Source organism: Canis aureus, chromosome 2, assembly GCF_053574225.1.
Source record: "Canis aureus isolate CA01 chromosome 2, VMU_Caureus_v.1.0, whole genome shotgun sequence".
In the NCBI taxonomy this organism is placed as follows: Eukaryota; Metazoa; Chordata; class Mammalia; order Carnivora; family Canidae; genus Canis; species Canis aureus.
Genome location: NC_135612.1, coordinates 29,731,883 through 29,747,287, shown reverse-complemented (window position 1 = coordinate 29,747,287; position 15,405 = coordinate 29,731,883). Strand labels below are relative to the sequence as shown.

The 15,405-nt window shown below is 41.9% G+C and overlaps 1 protein-coding gene across 7 annotated transcripts in view; it reads left to right on the top strand.

The window, feature by feature from the left end:
- Positions 1-15,405, top strand: part of PDE8B (phosphodiesterase 8B) — a 269,611-nt gene that overhangs the window by 166,877 nt on the left and 87,329 nt on the right. For 6 of the 7 annotated variants that reach the window (XM_077867434.1, XM_077867425.1, XM_077867414.1 and 3 more), the window contains exon 10: positions 1,551-1,611. The exons of the other annotated variant lie outside the window; for it this stretch is intronic. In XM_077867434.1, the coding sequence (XP_077723560.1) occupies positions 1,551-1,611 (61 nt within the window). The remainder of the gene's footprint in view (positions 1-1,550; positions 1,612-15,405) is intronic. 7 annotated transcript variants of the gene reach the window in all.

The following is a 15,405-nucleotide window of genomic DNA, read 5'->3' as shown; positions in this document are numbered from 1 at the left end:
TCCCAGTTAAATTTTGTGAGAGGGTTTACAAAGCCAAACAGGATCCCCAGACAAGAGGTCACTGAGGAGCCTTTAGTAAACTGGCTTGAAGGTCAACATTAGCTTCATAGCATGGATTATAAGAGACCTACACTGTTGTGTGATGTTTTGTCAGGCCAGTAACTAGAGTGGAGAGTCTTGCCTATGACTCTTATGACTACCTGAGTTCTTTCCAAATTGTTGGGTGGTTAACAGACACACACACACACACACACACACACACACAATGTAAATTGAGCAAAATGCTTATATTTCATTTCCTCTCCAATTTTACTTGTTTATTAAGACTTGAAATTGTTAACCCTTGGTCCAGAGACCATACTGTCTTGTATTTTCTGCCATTTAGGTTCCCTCTGGGTGGTGGGGCCCTGGCAGGCCTGACAAGGGTTATGAGCATAGACAGAGACCTTCTGCATCCCCGTGGCTTGGCCATTTCCACCAGCAGTCCGTGCTCAGTGCCATGATGGCTGTCACATTGGTATTATCATCATCCTTAGACCATCTTCTCAGAAAACTTGAGCTAAGATTGACTGTGTGTGTGACCAGAATTCTTAGGTAACCAAGGCAGAGGAGATACTATTGCTTGGTAATTTCTGTCAGAATGAATTTTTCTGATCTTCCTGATTTTACAGATAAGAGAGAAGTTCTTCTGTCTAGACACAGTGCTATTTTTCTCCCACTTGTAGGCAGTGCACTATCAGAGGAAATTCTTATTAAGAGTAGGTAAATCTTACCTCTTCCTGTTTAGTGAAGCTCATTACAGAATAACCAGAATTTTCTATGCTCTCTTCAGAGTCTTCCAGAGAAAATTGAATCAAAGGAAGAGAGACAGAGGAGACTCTTGGCTCTTCCTATATAATCTCACAGAGTTCTCTGGAATTCCTGGCTCCACCGTCAGTAGAAAATCTACCTTAAAGTGATTTTTGTGCAGGGCTGAGGCAGCGATAGTCTTTTTCTGGTCTCCCTTGTGGTCACGAGCAAGATTGTAGGCTGTTTTGGGATTCTGTCCATAACCTTGAAATAAGACGAGTTTTCTCTGCCTGAAAAATACTGTCATTGTGATGACCATGCCGTCAAAGGATATGAAATATTAATGTAAGAACAGCGACTGTGTAATCTGGTCATTGTCCAAATGAGTCTTCTGCTTTTTTATAAGCTGTAAAATTATTAGTGTCAGCAAAATTAAAACAAATTTTATCAGGAGTAGCATTTCATCCTATTGCTGAAGATAGCTAGGAGACAAGCTTCAGGAATCTGTTGCAAAATGAAATACCCATTAGGAAAGTGTTTCTGAGCCAACTGTGACTAAAAGAGAAGCATAGCTTCTCAAGGCATGTGTGGGCTGTGTATGAAAAATGGGTTTTCTGTAGAGTAGGTTTTGTTTGAAATTTTAATCTGCCCTAGCATGGACCCTGGGTTTGCTTCAAGAAATTCTGTTGATGTTTTCATTTGCTGACTTGTTGAATCATCTCCTATCTGACTCACTAATAACTGATAATTTATGTTATTAGGAAAATTAGGCATTTTGTCTCCCTCAAGAAACTGTGTTGTACCACTGACAATAATAAGCAGGTATGGTATTCAGTTTCCTTCCTTTGCTTTGTCAGCTTGACCCCGCATTACATTCTCACCACTGTTACCTGCTTGTCTTTCTCCATAGCTCACTGTAGTTGTCCGTTTAGGAGGTTTATGGCAAAATTAGGCTCCTTTGACAAACAGTTAAAAAAAATTTCCTGCAAGCTTCTGCTGCTTTATTAGTAGTGCACATAAGTTATGATTTAGCTTCTGGCTATGCAACTAAAAACTAATATATTTTATGAGACCATAAAATTCTTCTTCCATACAAAGATGTTCTGTATTTTTCTATCTTAATTTCTTAAGCAAATGAAAAGCCTATATGTATTTGAGCATTTCATGCGTACAAATTCATATCAAAAACAATCATTTCAAGTTAGTAAAAATTAACATTGTGAGCGCTGTTTGTTTGTACCATTATATCATGTACAACAACAATACATTACAATCTTGTCTTCAGGAGTAACAGAATTTCAATAAGTTGCTATACTTAAGAATTTTTAAAGATAGTTTTATCACAGGGAGAAATATTGATATTGGTACATATGTATTTTAAGTTATACTTTTAATACTGAATTATGTGTATTTTCACTCATACTTAAAAGTTTATTGGTTGAAAAGTAAGTGAAGAAACATAATTACCGGTGACCTGTGTTCGAAAATACAAAATATGGCCTTTGATGTAGATGGAGATTTAAAAGAAGAGATAATACCTTGAAAGGATATGAAGGTCTTTGGGGCCTAATAAATTTTAGGGGAACAGATTGGGGACTTGGAAAGTGTGGGCTCAGATGGTGGAGGCTGGCCAGGCAATGAGAGAAACTGCCCCCCGCCCTCTGCCTTGAGTATGCAGCTCCCATGGGGAGGCAGGCCTGGGTACAGTGAGCTGTGCAGGACTTTCAGCTGGTGTCTCAGCCCATCAGAGGTACCCATGTCCCCATACCTTTTTTTTTTTTTAATAATGATTTGATACTGGTAAATATTGTAAAATGATCACACAAAAGTCAGGTTAACATGTATCACCAGACATAATTACAAAATTTTTTCTTGTGGTGAGATCTTTTGAAGCCTATTCTCTTAGCAACTCTCAAGTTTACATTACAGTGTTAGCAATAGTCACTGTGCTCTACATTATATCCCCATGACTTAATTATTTCATAAGTGGAAGTGTGTACTTTTGACCCCCTTCACCCCCACCCCCACCCCCACCCCATCTCTAGCAACTAGCCTGTTCTCTGTATCTGTATGTTTGGTGTTCTTTTTGTTTTCAGCTATGCATGGAAGTGATACAATATGGTATTGTCTTTCTCTGTCTATCCTTAGCACAATGACCTTAAGGTCCATCCATGTTGCAGCAAATAGCAAGTTTCCTTCTTTCTGATGACTAATAATACTCCATTGTATATATATTCCACGTTTTCTTTATCCATTCATCCGTCAGTGGACACAGGTTGTTTCTGCCTTGGCTATTGTAAACCACGGTGTAGTGAACATAGGAATGCATATATTCTTTCAAGTTAGTGTTTTCATTTCCCTTGGATAAATGTCCAGGAGTAAATTGCTATAACATATGGTAGTTCCATTTTTAATTTTTTGAAGAACCTCCATAGTGCACGTGCCAGTATGCATTCCTACCAACAGTGCATGGGGGTTCCTTTTTCTCTGCATCTTAGCCCACACTTGTCATTTCGTATCTTTTTGATACTAACCATTCTAACAGCGGTGAGTCAATAACTCCTTGTGTTTTTTATTTATATTGTCCTGATGACTAGTGATGTTGAATGTTTTTGCATGTACCTCCTGGCCATTTTTAATTCTTCTTTGAAAAAGTGTCTATTCAGATCTTCTGCCTATTTTTGAGTCAGATTTTGTTTTTGTTTTGCTATTGAGTTATGGGAGTTCTCTATATATTTTGGCTATTAATGCTTAACCTGATATGATTTGCAAATATTTTCTCCCATTTGATAGGTTGCCTTTTTGCTTTGTTGATGGTTTCCCTTGGTGCACAGAAACTTTTTAACTTGGTAGTCTCAATTGTTTATCTTTCTTTTGCATTTGCTTTTGTGTCCTGTCCAAAAAATCATAGCCAAGACTGATATCAGGGAGCTTAGCCTCTGTGTTTTCTTCTTGGAGTGTAATTTTTTCAGATATTACATATGTTCAAATATTTCACCCATTTTGAGTTGATTTTTATTTTTTATTTTTTTTAAATTATCTTATTTATTTATGATAGGCACACAGTGAGAGAGAGAGAGAGAGGCAGAGACACAGGCAGAGGGAGAAGCAGGCTCCATGCACCGGGAGCCCGACATGGGATTTGATCCCGGGTCTCCAAGATCGTGCCCTGGGCCAAAGGCAGGCGCCAAACCACTGCGCCACCCAGGGATCCCCTGAGTTGATTTTTATATATATTCTAAGATAACTGCTCAGTTTCATTCTTTGGCATGTGACTGTCAAGTTTGCCCAGTACCATTTATTGAACAGACTATACCTTCTCCATTGTATATTGTTGGCTTCTTATAAATTAATTGACCATATATATCTGGGTTTATTTCTGGGCTCTCTATTCTGATCCATTGATCTATGTGTATGTTTTTATACTAACACCATACTGTTTGGATTACTATAGCTTTGCGATGTAGTTTAAAATCAGGGAGCATGGGGACACCTAGGTGGCTCAGTGGTTGAGTGTCTGCCTTTGGCTCGGGGTGTGATCCCAGAGTCCCAGGATGGAGTCCCACATCAGGCTCCCTGCATGGAGCCTGCTTCTCCCTCTGCCTGTGTCTCTGCCTCTCTCTCTTTCTCTCTCTGTATCTCTCGTGAATAAGTAAATAAAATCTTAAAAAAAAAAATCAGGGAGTGTGATGCCTCTGGCTTTATTATTCTTCAAGATTGATTTGGCTATTCAAGCAAAATATTCTAGAATAGCAAAGGGAATCATGCTTTTTCTTAAGATTTAGTACAACATAAAATGCCTCTCTCAACACTGAGAATTTCATCTAGAATCAGAAAGTTTTCATTTAATATCACCATCACATAGAAAGGCAAGTCCTTGGAGACCTCTGGGAAAGGAAAGGAATTGACCTGCATAGAGAAAATAAATTCTCTCAACAACCAAGCTCACACATTCTGGGGGGAAGGATGAGGTCTACATGAAAGATGACATAGATGGAGGGAGAGGTGTAGGACATCCTGGTGGCTCGTTAGAGACAGCCTCCTGAACCCAAGCAGGGCCAGCCAGCCTATCATGGGCCGTGAAGCTACCATGCAGAGTGCAGACCCACCTAGGCTCATTCATGCTCATGCCAGAAATGAGCCAAGTACAGTCCATGTCCAAAATCAAGCAGAGCCTTTGCCTACCAACCTAGGTTTGCTCTCCCTCCTTCCTCTCTTTATCAGTCAGTCGATCCCCAGTCTCCTTGTCACCAGACTCCTGCAACCATGTGAGCCCAAATTCTGCTTATCCTTCACGGTCCATCCCAAGGAATGTCAAGTGCCATGCCCCTCCTGAAGCCCCTGAGTACCTTCTTTGCTGTGTATCACCTGCACTGTTATCATGGCTCTTTGTGTGCCTAACTGCCCTCTCCTCTCCGGTGGGGTCACCAGGGTGTCCTTGTCTTTGTGAGCCTATCCTGCCTGGTGCATAGTAAGTCCTGCAGCTGTTGGTTAGCCTGAATGGAATTCAATGTCAAGTTCCTGGCTTCCTGCCACTTTCAAACCCTCTCTGCTTCACAGAGAAAAGAGGCAATCCCTTCGTATATGACTTGGGGATACAGAAATCACAGGGCCACCTCTTTTCTGATGCTCTAAATAGAAACGTCTTTATTGCTGTGAATTAGCTGCTGTTCTGAGAAGAGTGGAAACGCAGAGCTCGGATACCCTGAGCCATTGACGTCACCTAATGGTGCAGCACAGGCCTGGAGAGACACTTAGATTTTCCAATAACAAAGAATTTTTATGTCTCTGGCTAGCCACAGTGTTTTTCCTCCTCATCTAAGGAGGCTGAAGTGAATGGTGATGGGTCTGTGACGGGAAGGGCTCCCCAGGGGGTGGGAGCAGCCTGTCTGAAGGCGGTTCTGGCCCTGCTGCTTTCTGGAGGTTAGCCTTGACGTCAAGAGCCGCCCATGGGTTTGCATTTTAACAAGGAATGAAATTGCAAGCCAGGGTGCTATCTTCTGGTGGTGCTTGTCATCAGCAAGGACCCCCGTTCCTGTGTGAGCCCTGTAGCTTGTTGCCAAGGGGCTGGAAGTGCTCAGTGAGGTTTGTTGGCTGTAAACAGCATCTACCCTTATACAGCACACTCTTGCTCCCCAAATGCGTTTTAAACACATGAGCTGGAGCCAGGGCTGGTCTCTGCCCCAGAAGCTGTGGGGGTTCCAGACAGATAAACTGTACTAGAGTACAGTGCAGGGGGAGGTATGACCCAAGAGCAGGAGAAGCACAGATGCAGGACCAAAGGAGACTGGCTAGAATTTTTTTTAGGTGTCTTCTAGGATGAGGGGCAACAAACTACACCCTCCAGGGCAAATATGGTCTGTTTTATATGGAAAGTTTTAGAGGAATATAGCCACTCTTTGTTATGTTGTGGTCGCTTTCCCACTACAATGGCACAGAAGTTACCACAGACACTATGTGGCCTATAAAGCCTAAGATATTTACTCTCTAGCCCTTCATAGGAAAAGCTTGCCAGCCCCATTTCTAGAGGATAATTTTCTCTTTGGACGACCCCCTTTCCTAGGCTGGGGACAATCTGTCTGGTATCCCAGCAATGATCCCCTTCATGCACACATTTCTTTGGGCCCTTTGCCTTCCTGCCACCCCTGTGCCCTGGTGCAGAGCCTGTCTCAACCCGTTTATATGAATAAGACATGAGGACCTATTCCCATAAGACTTCTGCCTTTTCATGAGGTCTAAATCCAAATCTGAATGCATGACTCAAAGTGGAATTTTAGGGACCTGCTACCGTGGTCCAGGGGTCAAGCTTGTATAGGGAAAGGAGACTTCTAGGATCCTGCTTTCACACTAGCTTCTGCTAAGCTGGCTGGCCAAAGCAGAGAGGCCTCAGCCCTGGTGTCCCTACAGTGCCCACCTTTGGTGCTTCCCCCATTCTCGCTTTTTCCTCCAAGCCTTGGCCATGAGAATATGGAGAGCACAGCCCTCCCAAAAGCCAGCATGCCAGTGGCAGGCGTGGGGCCTGGCAGAGACTATCGGAAGCCAGCAGGCAAAAGGGTGGCAGTGCAGCTGGGAGTGTTGTGTCCTTTGGTTGGCTCACCTGGTCTCTTTTCTCCTGGATGGATAGCTCATAGGTCATGGAGAAGACTCCGAGAGGTGTAGGGGTTGCCTGTCCAGTAAGAGGAGGTTGTTTGTTTTGGAGAAGTCAGGGAGCACAGACACCCATGAACAGCTCCAGAAAATATTCCCTGTTCCTTCGAGTTACAGCAGAGGAAGGTCCGTGACCAGGCTCAGAGGAGGCACGCTGCTTTCTGGCTAATCAAGGTTGCAAGACAAACCTGGGTGAGAATGGAATAAGAGCAGCAGTCTGACCTGCCTTTTGCACAGGGCTTTTCAGACCCGGGGGGTGGGGAAGTGGGGAAATACCTGATTTTGGAATTCCCCTTACAACCTCTACATCCTCATTTCAGGAAGAAAAGTTATTTCAGCAATGAAAAAACAGGGAAGGACATAATCTCTGAAGGAGTAGCTATTGAACTTGAGTAAGTTTGGCTTATTGGAAAAAAAATTTTTTTTTTCTATTGCAGACTGATGGGAGCATTGTCACAGCCTAACATCAGCATGGGGATGGACATTTGGGGGTCATTGCTTTATTTTTCTAAAAGATTCATCTGTTTAGAGAGGGTGGTGGTGAGGGAGAGAGAAAGCTGACTCCGCGCTAGGTGCGCCTGACATGGACTTGACGCAGGGCTTGACCTCATGACCCTGAGATCATAACCTGAGCTGAAATGAAGAGTTGGATGCTTAGCTGACTGAGCCAGCCAGGCGCACCTGGGGATCGTTACTTTAAAAGCACTTTCACCTATATAACTTGTTTTAGAATAGTAGGGGCCGAAATGGGAGCTGAATTGTCCAAGTTTGCTGTGATGGAAACTTGCTTTGAGATCAAGTTTTGGAGGTTCATTCATATTTTCTTTTATAGTATGCTATTTAATCGTGAAACTATAAAGATTAGGGAAAAATAGAACCTACTACAGTAATAATGCATATGACTAAGCCTGCCAGAAGTGCCTAAAACAAAATACAAAGGCTATAGAGTGGCAGGGAGTAAGAAAGGAAAAAGAACAGGTCTTCAGTTTCGTGAAGGGTTCATGTGGGGAAGGAGGGCCTGGGTCCTGATGAAGGCAAAAACAGCGGGAAGTTTTAAGGAATAAGATTAGACTTAACATTGGGAAGAATTATTGGAATGGACAAGGCCTCTACAAAGTTTGTGGGTACTGACTGAGTCCATCACTAAGGGAGATATTCAAATAGAACCAGTCTGAGCACTCAGTAGGAAAAGCTGTCTGGAGAGGTCACCCACTGGCCAGAAATGCAACTAGATCAGTGGTTCTCCAAGTGTGGCTCCCCAGAGCAGCAGCAGCCCTAGGAATCTGCTGGAATTGTGAAGTCATACCTACAGAATTGAAACTCCATGGTTGGGCCTAGGTGATCTGTTTTAAGAAGCCCTCCATGTGATTCTGACTCACTCTGAAGTTGAAGAGCTACTGGACAAGATGAATGGCTGCCAGACTCTGATACTATGAGCTCTGGTCACTGGTTCATGGATAGGGTCTGTTCTGGGTTCAATTTAGTCAGAAAAGACTTTTTTTTTAACTCCTGGCCATCCATTCCTCCCCTCCTGAGTATGGGGCCCCAGACCCACACTGCTCAGGATGCTGCATTGCAGAGGACCCCCAGCTCTCCTCCAGCCATGCCCAGCCTATGCCCTAGACCCACCTGTCCAGTCGTGAAATGTGGCTAGTTAGAGGTGTGCATGTAAACTACATGCTCAAATTCAGAGACTTAGTATGAAAAAGAATGTAAATTATCTCATTAAAGGTATTGTACACTTCTATTGATGACATGTGATAGTATCTTACCTATATTGTGCCTAAAATATTATTAAAATTAATTTTGCCTGTTTCTACTTTTTAATTAGGGTGCTAGAAAATTTAAAATTACACATGTGGTTTACATTTGTGGCTCACAGAGTATTTCTGTTGGGCAACTGGTCTAGCCCTTCCTTCCCCTGTCAAATCTTACCCTGAATCCCACTTCCCTTGTTCAGGTGACAGGGGTCAACGAGCCATGCATATAGTCTAGTTTGTGCCAGTGAGCCAGCAGCAGACAGCCTCCCGTGGGATGAAGCTGTGATCTGCTCCCCAGGCCCCTAAGAATGCTTTCCCTATTATGGGAGGAGGATCTGCACTTGAGCAGACCTTTAGGGAGCATTTTTATTTGGGGAGATGTGGGGCACCTTTCATGAATTCTCAAACTGCAGCAGAAAGTTAGCGTTCTCTGTTAGAGCTCTTGGGTGTACAACAGGAGACCTGGGTGTCTTGCTCACTGGCAGCTTCCTGCCCCTGCCCCCAGGCCCATTCCCATTTCCCAGCCCCAAACTGGCCTTCTCATGGACCATCCTTGCTCTTCCCTATCCCAAGGCTTCTGCTCTCTCCACATTTGCCAACTTCTGTTCCCCCTAAGCCTTTCCATCCTGATAGGTGGCTTGACCTATAAGCGTTTCATGATTTTTGGACTCCTCCTCCCAGGTGTGGCCGAACACGGTCCTTGATACTAAGACAGTCTAATAGCTCATGGCATTCTATATAATGGTGCAGGCAGCAAGGGGAGACAGGCACACAGGAATCACATGATGATTTCTGCTTATTGCTAGTCCCTGGTGATACAAATATTTGTATTTGTCCCAAATGCCCAATATTTGAGATCCATCTCATATTTTTAATAGCATCAACTGTTTACAGCTTCGTTGTCCTTTAGAATTCAATCCAATTTCTCCTCTCTTCAAGAAGACTTTCAGAACCTGCCAGCCATGTCTCCCCTGCACCTGCCATGAGGTGACAGTGATGCTTCTCTTCTGTGTCACCTGTTGGACTATTTTTTTAAAAGATTTATTTATTTATTTATGATAGACAAAGACAGAGAGAGAGAGAGAGAGAGAGGCAGAGACACAGGAGGAGAGAGAGAAGCAGGCTCCATGCCAGAAGCCTGACGTGGGACTCGATCCTGGGACTCCAGGATCGCACCCCGGGCCAAAGGCAGGCGCCAAACCGCTGAGCCACCCAGGGATCCCCACCTGTTGGACTATTAATTTTCACCTGGTTTGGATCAGTTCTCACCTTGGGGCAGGGACCCCACTGTTTGTGCTCAGGAGCATAGGAAATTAAACATGAAGCTTCTGTGTCCTCCCAAACAAGTATTACACATAGAGTGTTGATCTTTGTGTAACTAGTAGGTCTCATGTGCTGTTTCATATTTTCCATGTTCTTCCAAGGCACACATCCAAGTTTGACTTCTTAAAAGGAAGTTGGAGAAAAAGGGAACCACAGTTGAAAACATGACCTCAGTTATCCCTGGAGTGTCTATTCATATTTAGAAGTTATTTTAATATAATTAGTCTATTAGCATGATGCAGAGTTTGTACACATATACTCACAGTACATGCTCCAAATATTTATTGATGTATTTGGTAAAGCTACTAAGTAAACAAAATTTTTCCATTTAGCTTTAGAACATATTTACATGAAGCTATTTAAAGAAAGGCCTCTGATGTTGCAAAACCACAGTTTTTCCTGAGAATTACACTGGAACTGCCAAACCCTGAGCAAACATAAATGGAGTACCTGCTGTGTGTCTGAGGGTGCAGACAAGTAGGAGGTCAAAGCAGGGAACAAGGACAAGCAGGGACACCAAGAATGCAGCGATGTGTGGGGAAGTCTTGGGTCAGAGGAATGGAGAGGTACAGCTTCATGGCTGGCGTTGCTGGTGGCCACCGTGGCCAATCATGACAGGCTTCAGGAAGGTCCCTAGGGGTCTGAAGCTGAGAGGGGGTGACCTGGCTGAGGAGGAGGAAGGTGAACTTGGAACGTTCTGGCATGCAGACCTACACTGAGCACCGTGGAGGAGCAGATAAACAAGGTGACCTCACCCTGTCAGAACAGCTTGGCCGTGCGTGGTCAGCAGGACCGCAGGGCCGGGGCTGTCTGCCCTGCATGGTGATGGGGTTCCTTTGCACTGTCCGTTCTCTCATCCTGTCCTCTGTGCTAGAAGCCCATGTTGGGGACAGACAGGAAGATGGGAAAAACAAAGGGAAGGGAAAGTCAGAGGTGCCAGTCAAGTTTTCCACTGTGTGAAACTGTCCATACCTTCTCACCAGTGCTAGCCCAGCTCCACTCGAGGGGGGAGGCGCCGGCCTGAAGAGAACCAGTTTGACTTAAGAAAGTCAGCTTTGGTAACTGGCAGTAAATAGGCATAGACACAGTTAAGACCACTAGGATTTAACCAGGAGATACTATGTTGGCTCTTGAAGAGAAGGGATTTTTTTCCTCCTCAGTTGAGCTGAAATTTTAAAGGCTACATTTTTATTAATTTGTCATTCAGACTATGGAAGATTCTGCTCCCTGAGCAGACTTAGACTAATTGAGCCCAGGAGACTTTCACATTATCTTAGACCTGATTGTTACAGATTTTATTTATTTAATATTTTTTATGCAATTTATAGATATTAGCACTATGTGGAAATTTTTTTGTTTTCCAAAGCAACAGTTAGTGGCTGACTCCTCAGAAGGAAATTATTTACTTCACATTGAGAGCTTTTCCGTTTTGGGCATGCTTGGTCTAAGCTGAGCATTCATTCATCCATTCAGTGAGCATCAGTTGCCCCCAGGTGCTCTGGCCCAGTGGAAGTCACAAGGCGGATTGAGGCTGAGGTCGCGTGTGTCTCCCAGCATCCACTCCTGCTGAAATCCTCAGGTGGCTAATGGGACCCTCCATCTAGTCACCTTTACCCTAAACTAGGGAACCCCCTTCAGCACACTTCCTTTCTTGTGTCCCCTAAATCCTAGAAGCCACTCAGTGTGAAGATTGTGTCTTCCTAACAGCTCTTGACTCTGTGCCCTTCTTTTCACCCCACTGCAACTTCTGGTTATCTTGCTCTAGCTTCCTATCTGCTCTCTGCCTCCAATTAGAGGTGTACTGGCACCAGCTCATACAAGCTCAGTAGAGCTGGTGGTTTAATTTTCTGTGTGAGAAAGTTGTTAAACCACCCACTATTAAAAATTTAAATTATAGAAGCACGAAGTTCATTTTTTCAAAACTAATAAGTATTCAAAATCTAGAACTTCTTCAATATGTTACCACATTATGTTATGACCTATATTCTGGAGGTCATTTATGTTTGTTTCATCTGTGTGACAGAGATACCATATGGAGCGGAGCTGCCCCGGTCAGTGACATCATGTTGGTAGCTTCAAACAGCCAGACTGGGAGTATGTTTAGACCAGGCGAATCAGCAAACACTACAAATCAGGACATCTTTTTTATGTTTAGGCAAAACCTATTTAGTCTGCTATTTAAATGCTCCTTTTAATACCATTACAATGAAGACAAACAGTGAATGGACACTTCCCTCCCTCTCAAGCAATGTTTATGTATGTATATGTAGCTATTTATGTCTTGAAGTTCATTCTATGACAACATGAACCCATAGTAAATTCTGAACGAAGAAACTCATTGTAGGGAAATATGATCAGGAAAGCTATTTTGAGTGGACAAACCCAAAAACTTTTAATCCATATTTGTGGCTTAATCTAGATTACAGTATGTCTGTATTGGTTCTTTTTTTTTTTTCCATTGAGGTAGAACTGACATATAACATTGTATAGTTTTAGGTGTGCAGCATAATGATTTGATGCATGTATTGCAAAATTATCTCCACAGTAAATTTAGTTAATATATTAACTCCACAGTTAAAATATTTTTTTCTTTGTGAACATTTAAAATCTACTCTCTTAGTAATTTTCAAATATGCAATACAATATTGTTAATTACAGTCAACTTGCATGCATTATGCCCCGGTCCTTATTTACCTTATAACTGGGACTTTGTCTCTTTTGACCACCATCACCCAGTTTACCTACTTCCTTCTTCTTAGCAGCTAGTCTGTTCTCTGTATCTAGGAGATCGGGGTTTGGTTTGGTTTATAGATTCCACATATAGGTGAGATGATATGGTGAATGGGGTTTTCTTTCTCTGTCTAGCTTATTTCATGTGTCATAATGTCTCAAGGTCCATCCATATTGTTGCCAGTGGGAATATTTCCTTCTTTTATTCAATTGTATATGTATTTCCCACTTTCTTTTTCCACTTATCAGTTGATGGACACATAGGCTGTTTACATACATTGGCTATTGGATATAATATCTCAGTGAACAGGGGGTACATAAATTTGTCAGAAAGTGATTTCATTTCTTTCTAATAAAAAACAGAAGTGGAATTGCTGGATCATATGGTAGTTCTATTTTTAATGTTTTGAGTAATCTCCATACTGTTTTCCATAGTGGCTAAACCAGTTTACATTTCCAACAGTGTAAAAGTATTCCCTTTTCCCCACATCCTCTCAAATACTTGTTATTTTTTTGTCTTTTAAGTAATAAGAGTTCATATCTCATAGTAGTTTTGATTTCTGTTTCTCTGAGGAATGGTGATGTTGAGCACCTTTTCATGTACCTGTTGGTTATCTGTATGTCATTCTTAGAAAGATGTCTATCCAGATCTTCTGCCCATTTAAAAATCAGATTGCTTGCTATTGAGTTGTATGAGTTTGTTATATAATTTTAGGGGTTAATCCCTTATCACATATATGACTTGGAAATGTTCAGTAGGTTGCCCTTTTCATTCTGTTCCTGGTTTCCTTTGCTGTGAAGAAACTTTTTAGTTTGCTGTAGTCTCAATTGTTTGTTTTTCTTTTGTCACCTTTGCTTTTGGTACCAAAACACCATCACCAAGACAGGTGTCAAGATCCTGATATTCTGTTTTTTTTTCTTCTTCTAGGAGTTTTATGTTTTCAGAGCTTACATATAAGCCTTTAACCTATTTTTCAGTTGATTTTTGTGTATGGTCTAAGATGATCCAGGTTCATTCTTTGCATGTGGCTGTCCAGTATTCACAGACCATTCATTGAAGAGACTCCTTTCCCCGTTGTATATCCTTGGTTCTTTTGTCATACGTTAATTGACCACATATTTGGGGGTTCATTTCTGGGATCTCTATTCTGTTCCATTCATCTGTGTGTTTATTTTAATGCCAATACCATACTGTTTTGAATACTTTCGCTTTGTAATACACTTTAAAATGGGGGAGCATGATGACCCCACCTTTGTTCTTGCACAAGATTGCTTTGGCTCTTTGAGGTCTTTTGTGCTTCCATATAAATATTAGGGTTGTTCCATTCTGTGAAATTACCACTGGAATTTTGACAAGGATTGCATTGAAACTGTAGATTGCTTTAGGTAGTATGGACATTGTAATGATATTCTTCTAATCCGTGAGCAGAGAAACATGTTTCCAATTATATCTTTCTCGGTATTTATTGGTGTCTTATATTCTACAGTTTTCAGATTAAAGGTCTTCTACCTTCTTGGTTAAATTTTTTTTATCAATAAAAGTGGAGCTTTATTGAGGGTTTTTCATATATAAGATCATGTCATCTGCAAATAGTGACAGTTTTCCTTTTTCCTTTTCAATTTGGATATCTTTTCTTTTCTTGGCGAATTGCCACAGCTAGGACTTCCAGTACTATGTTGAATAAAAGTGTTAAGAGAGGACATCCTTATCTAGTTCTCAGTCATATAGGCAAAGTTTTAGTTCTTCCACATTGAGTGTGATGTGGCTTTGTCACATAGAGCCTTTATTATGTAAAAGTACATTTCCTCTATACTCATTTTTTTTTTAATGGTGAAAATATTTATAATTAGCTGGACTCACTTTAGGTGATCTCAATTTTGTTGGCAACATTGAAAGCATCATAGTCTGGAGCCAGCTGAACATAGGCCACCTTCTCTCCATCAGGCCTAATAAAGGTGTCGACTTTGGCTGTGTCAGTGTTCTAGATCTTCTTCACAGCTTATTTGTTCTGGTGCCAGTTAGCCTTGACATCCACAGTAAACACTAGTGTGTTACTGTTTTTTGACTTCTTCATTGCTGACTCAGTGGTTCCGGGGAACTGGATAATGGCATAATGGTCAAGCTTTTCTGATGAGATTTGGGCTGCCTTCTTTACTGCAGTGCCTTGGGCTGCCAGAAGGTCAGTGCTATGTGGATCTTCGTGTGTGTGTGTGTGTGTATGTGTGTGTGTGTGTGTGTGTGTGTGACAGCGAGATGATTTTCACTACTGCTTTCTTGGCTTCAAAGCCTTTGCTTTGGCTTCAGCTTTGGGAAGAACAGAAGTTTCTTTATTTGCTTTCAGCGCCATCTTTTTTGAAAAGCTGTTCAGAATTTTTATCGTGAATGTTGAATTTTATCAAATACTTCTGCATCTATTGAGATGATGCTATGGTGTATCTTTCATTTTTGTTAATGTGGTATATCACATTGATACACAAATGTTGACCCATCCTTGCATCCCAGGGATAAATCCAACTGGATCATGGTGTATGATCCTTTTAATATGCTGTTGAGTTTAATTCACTAATAGTTTGTTGAAGATTTTTATCTCAGTGTTCACGAGAGATGTTGGCCTGTGACTTTCCTTTCTTGTGGTGTCCTTGTCTGGCTTCGATA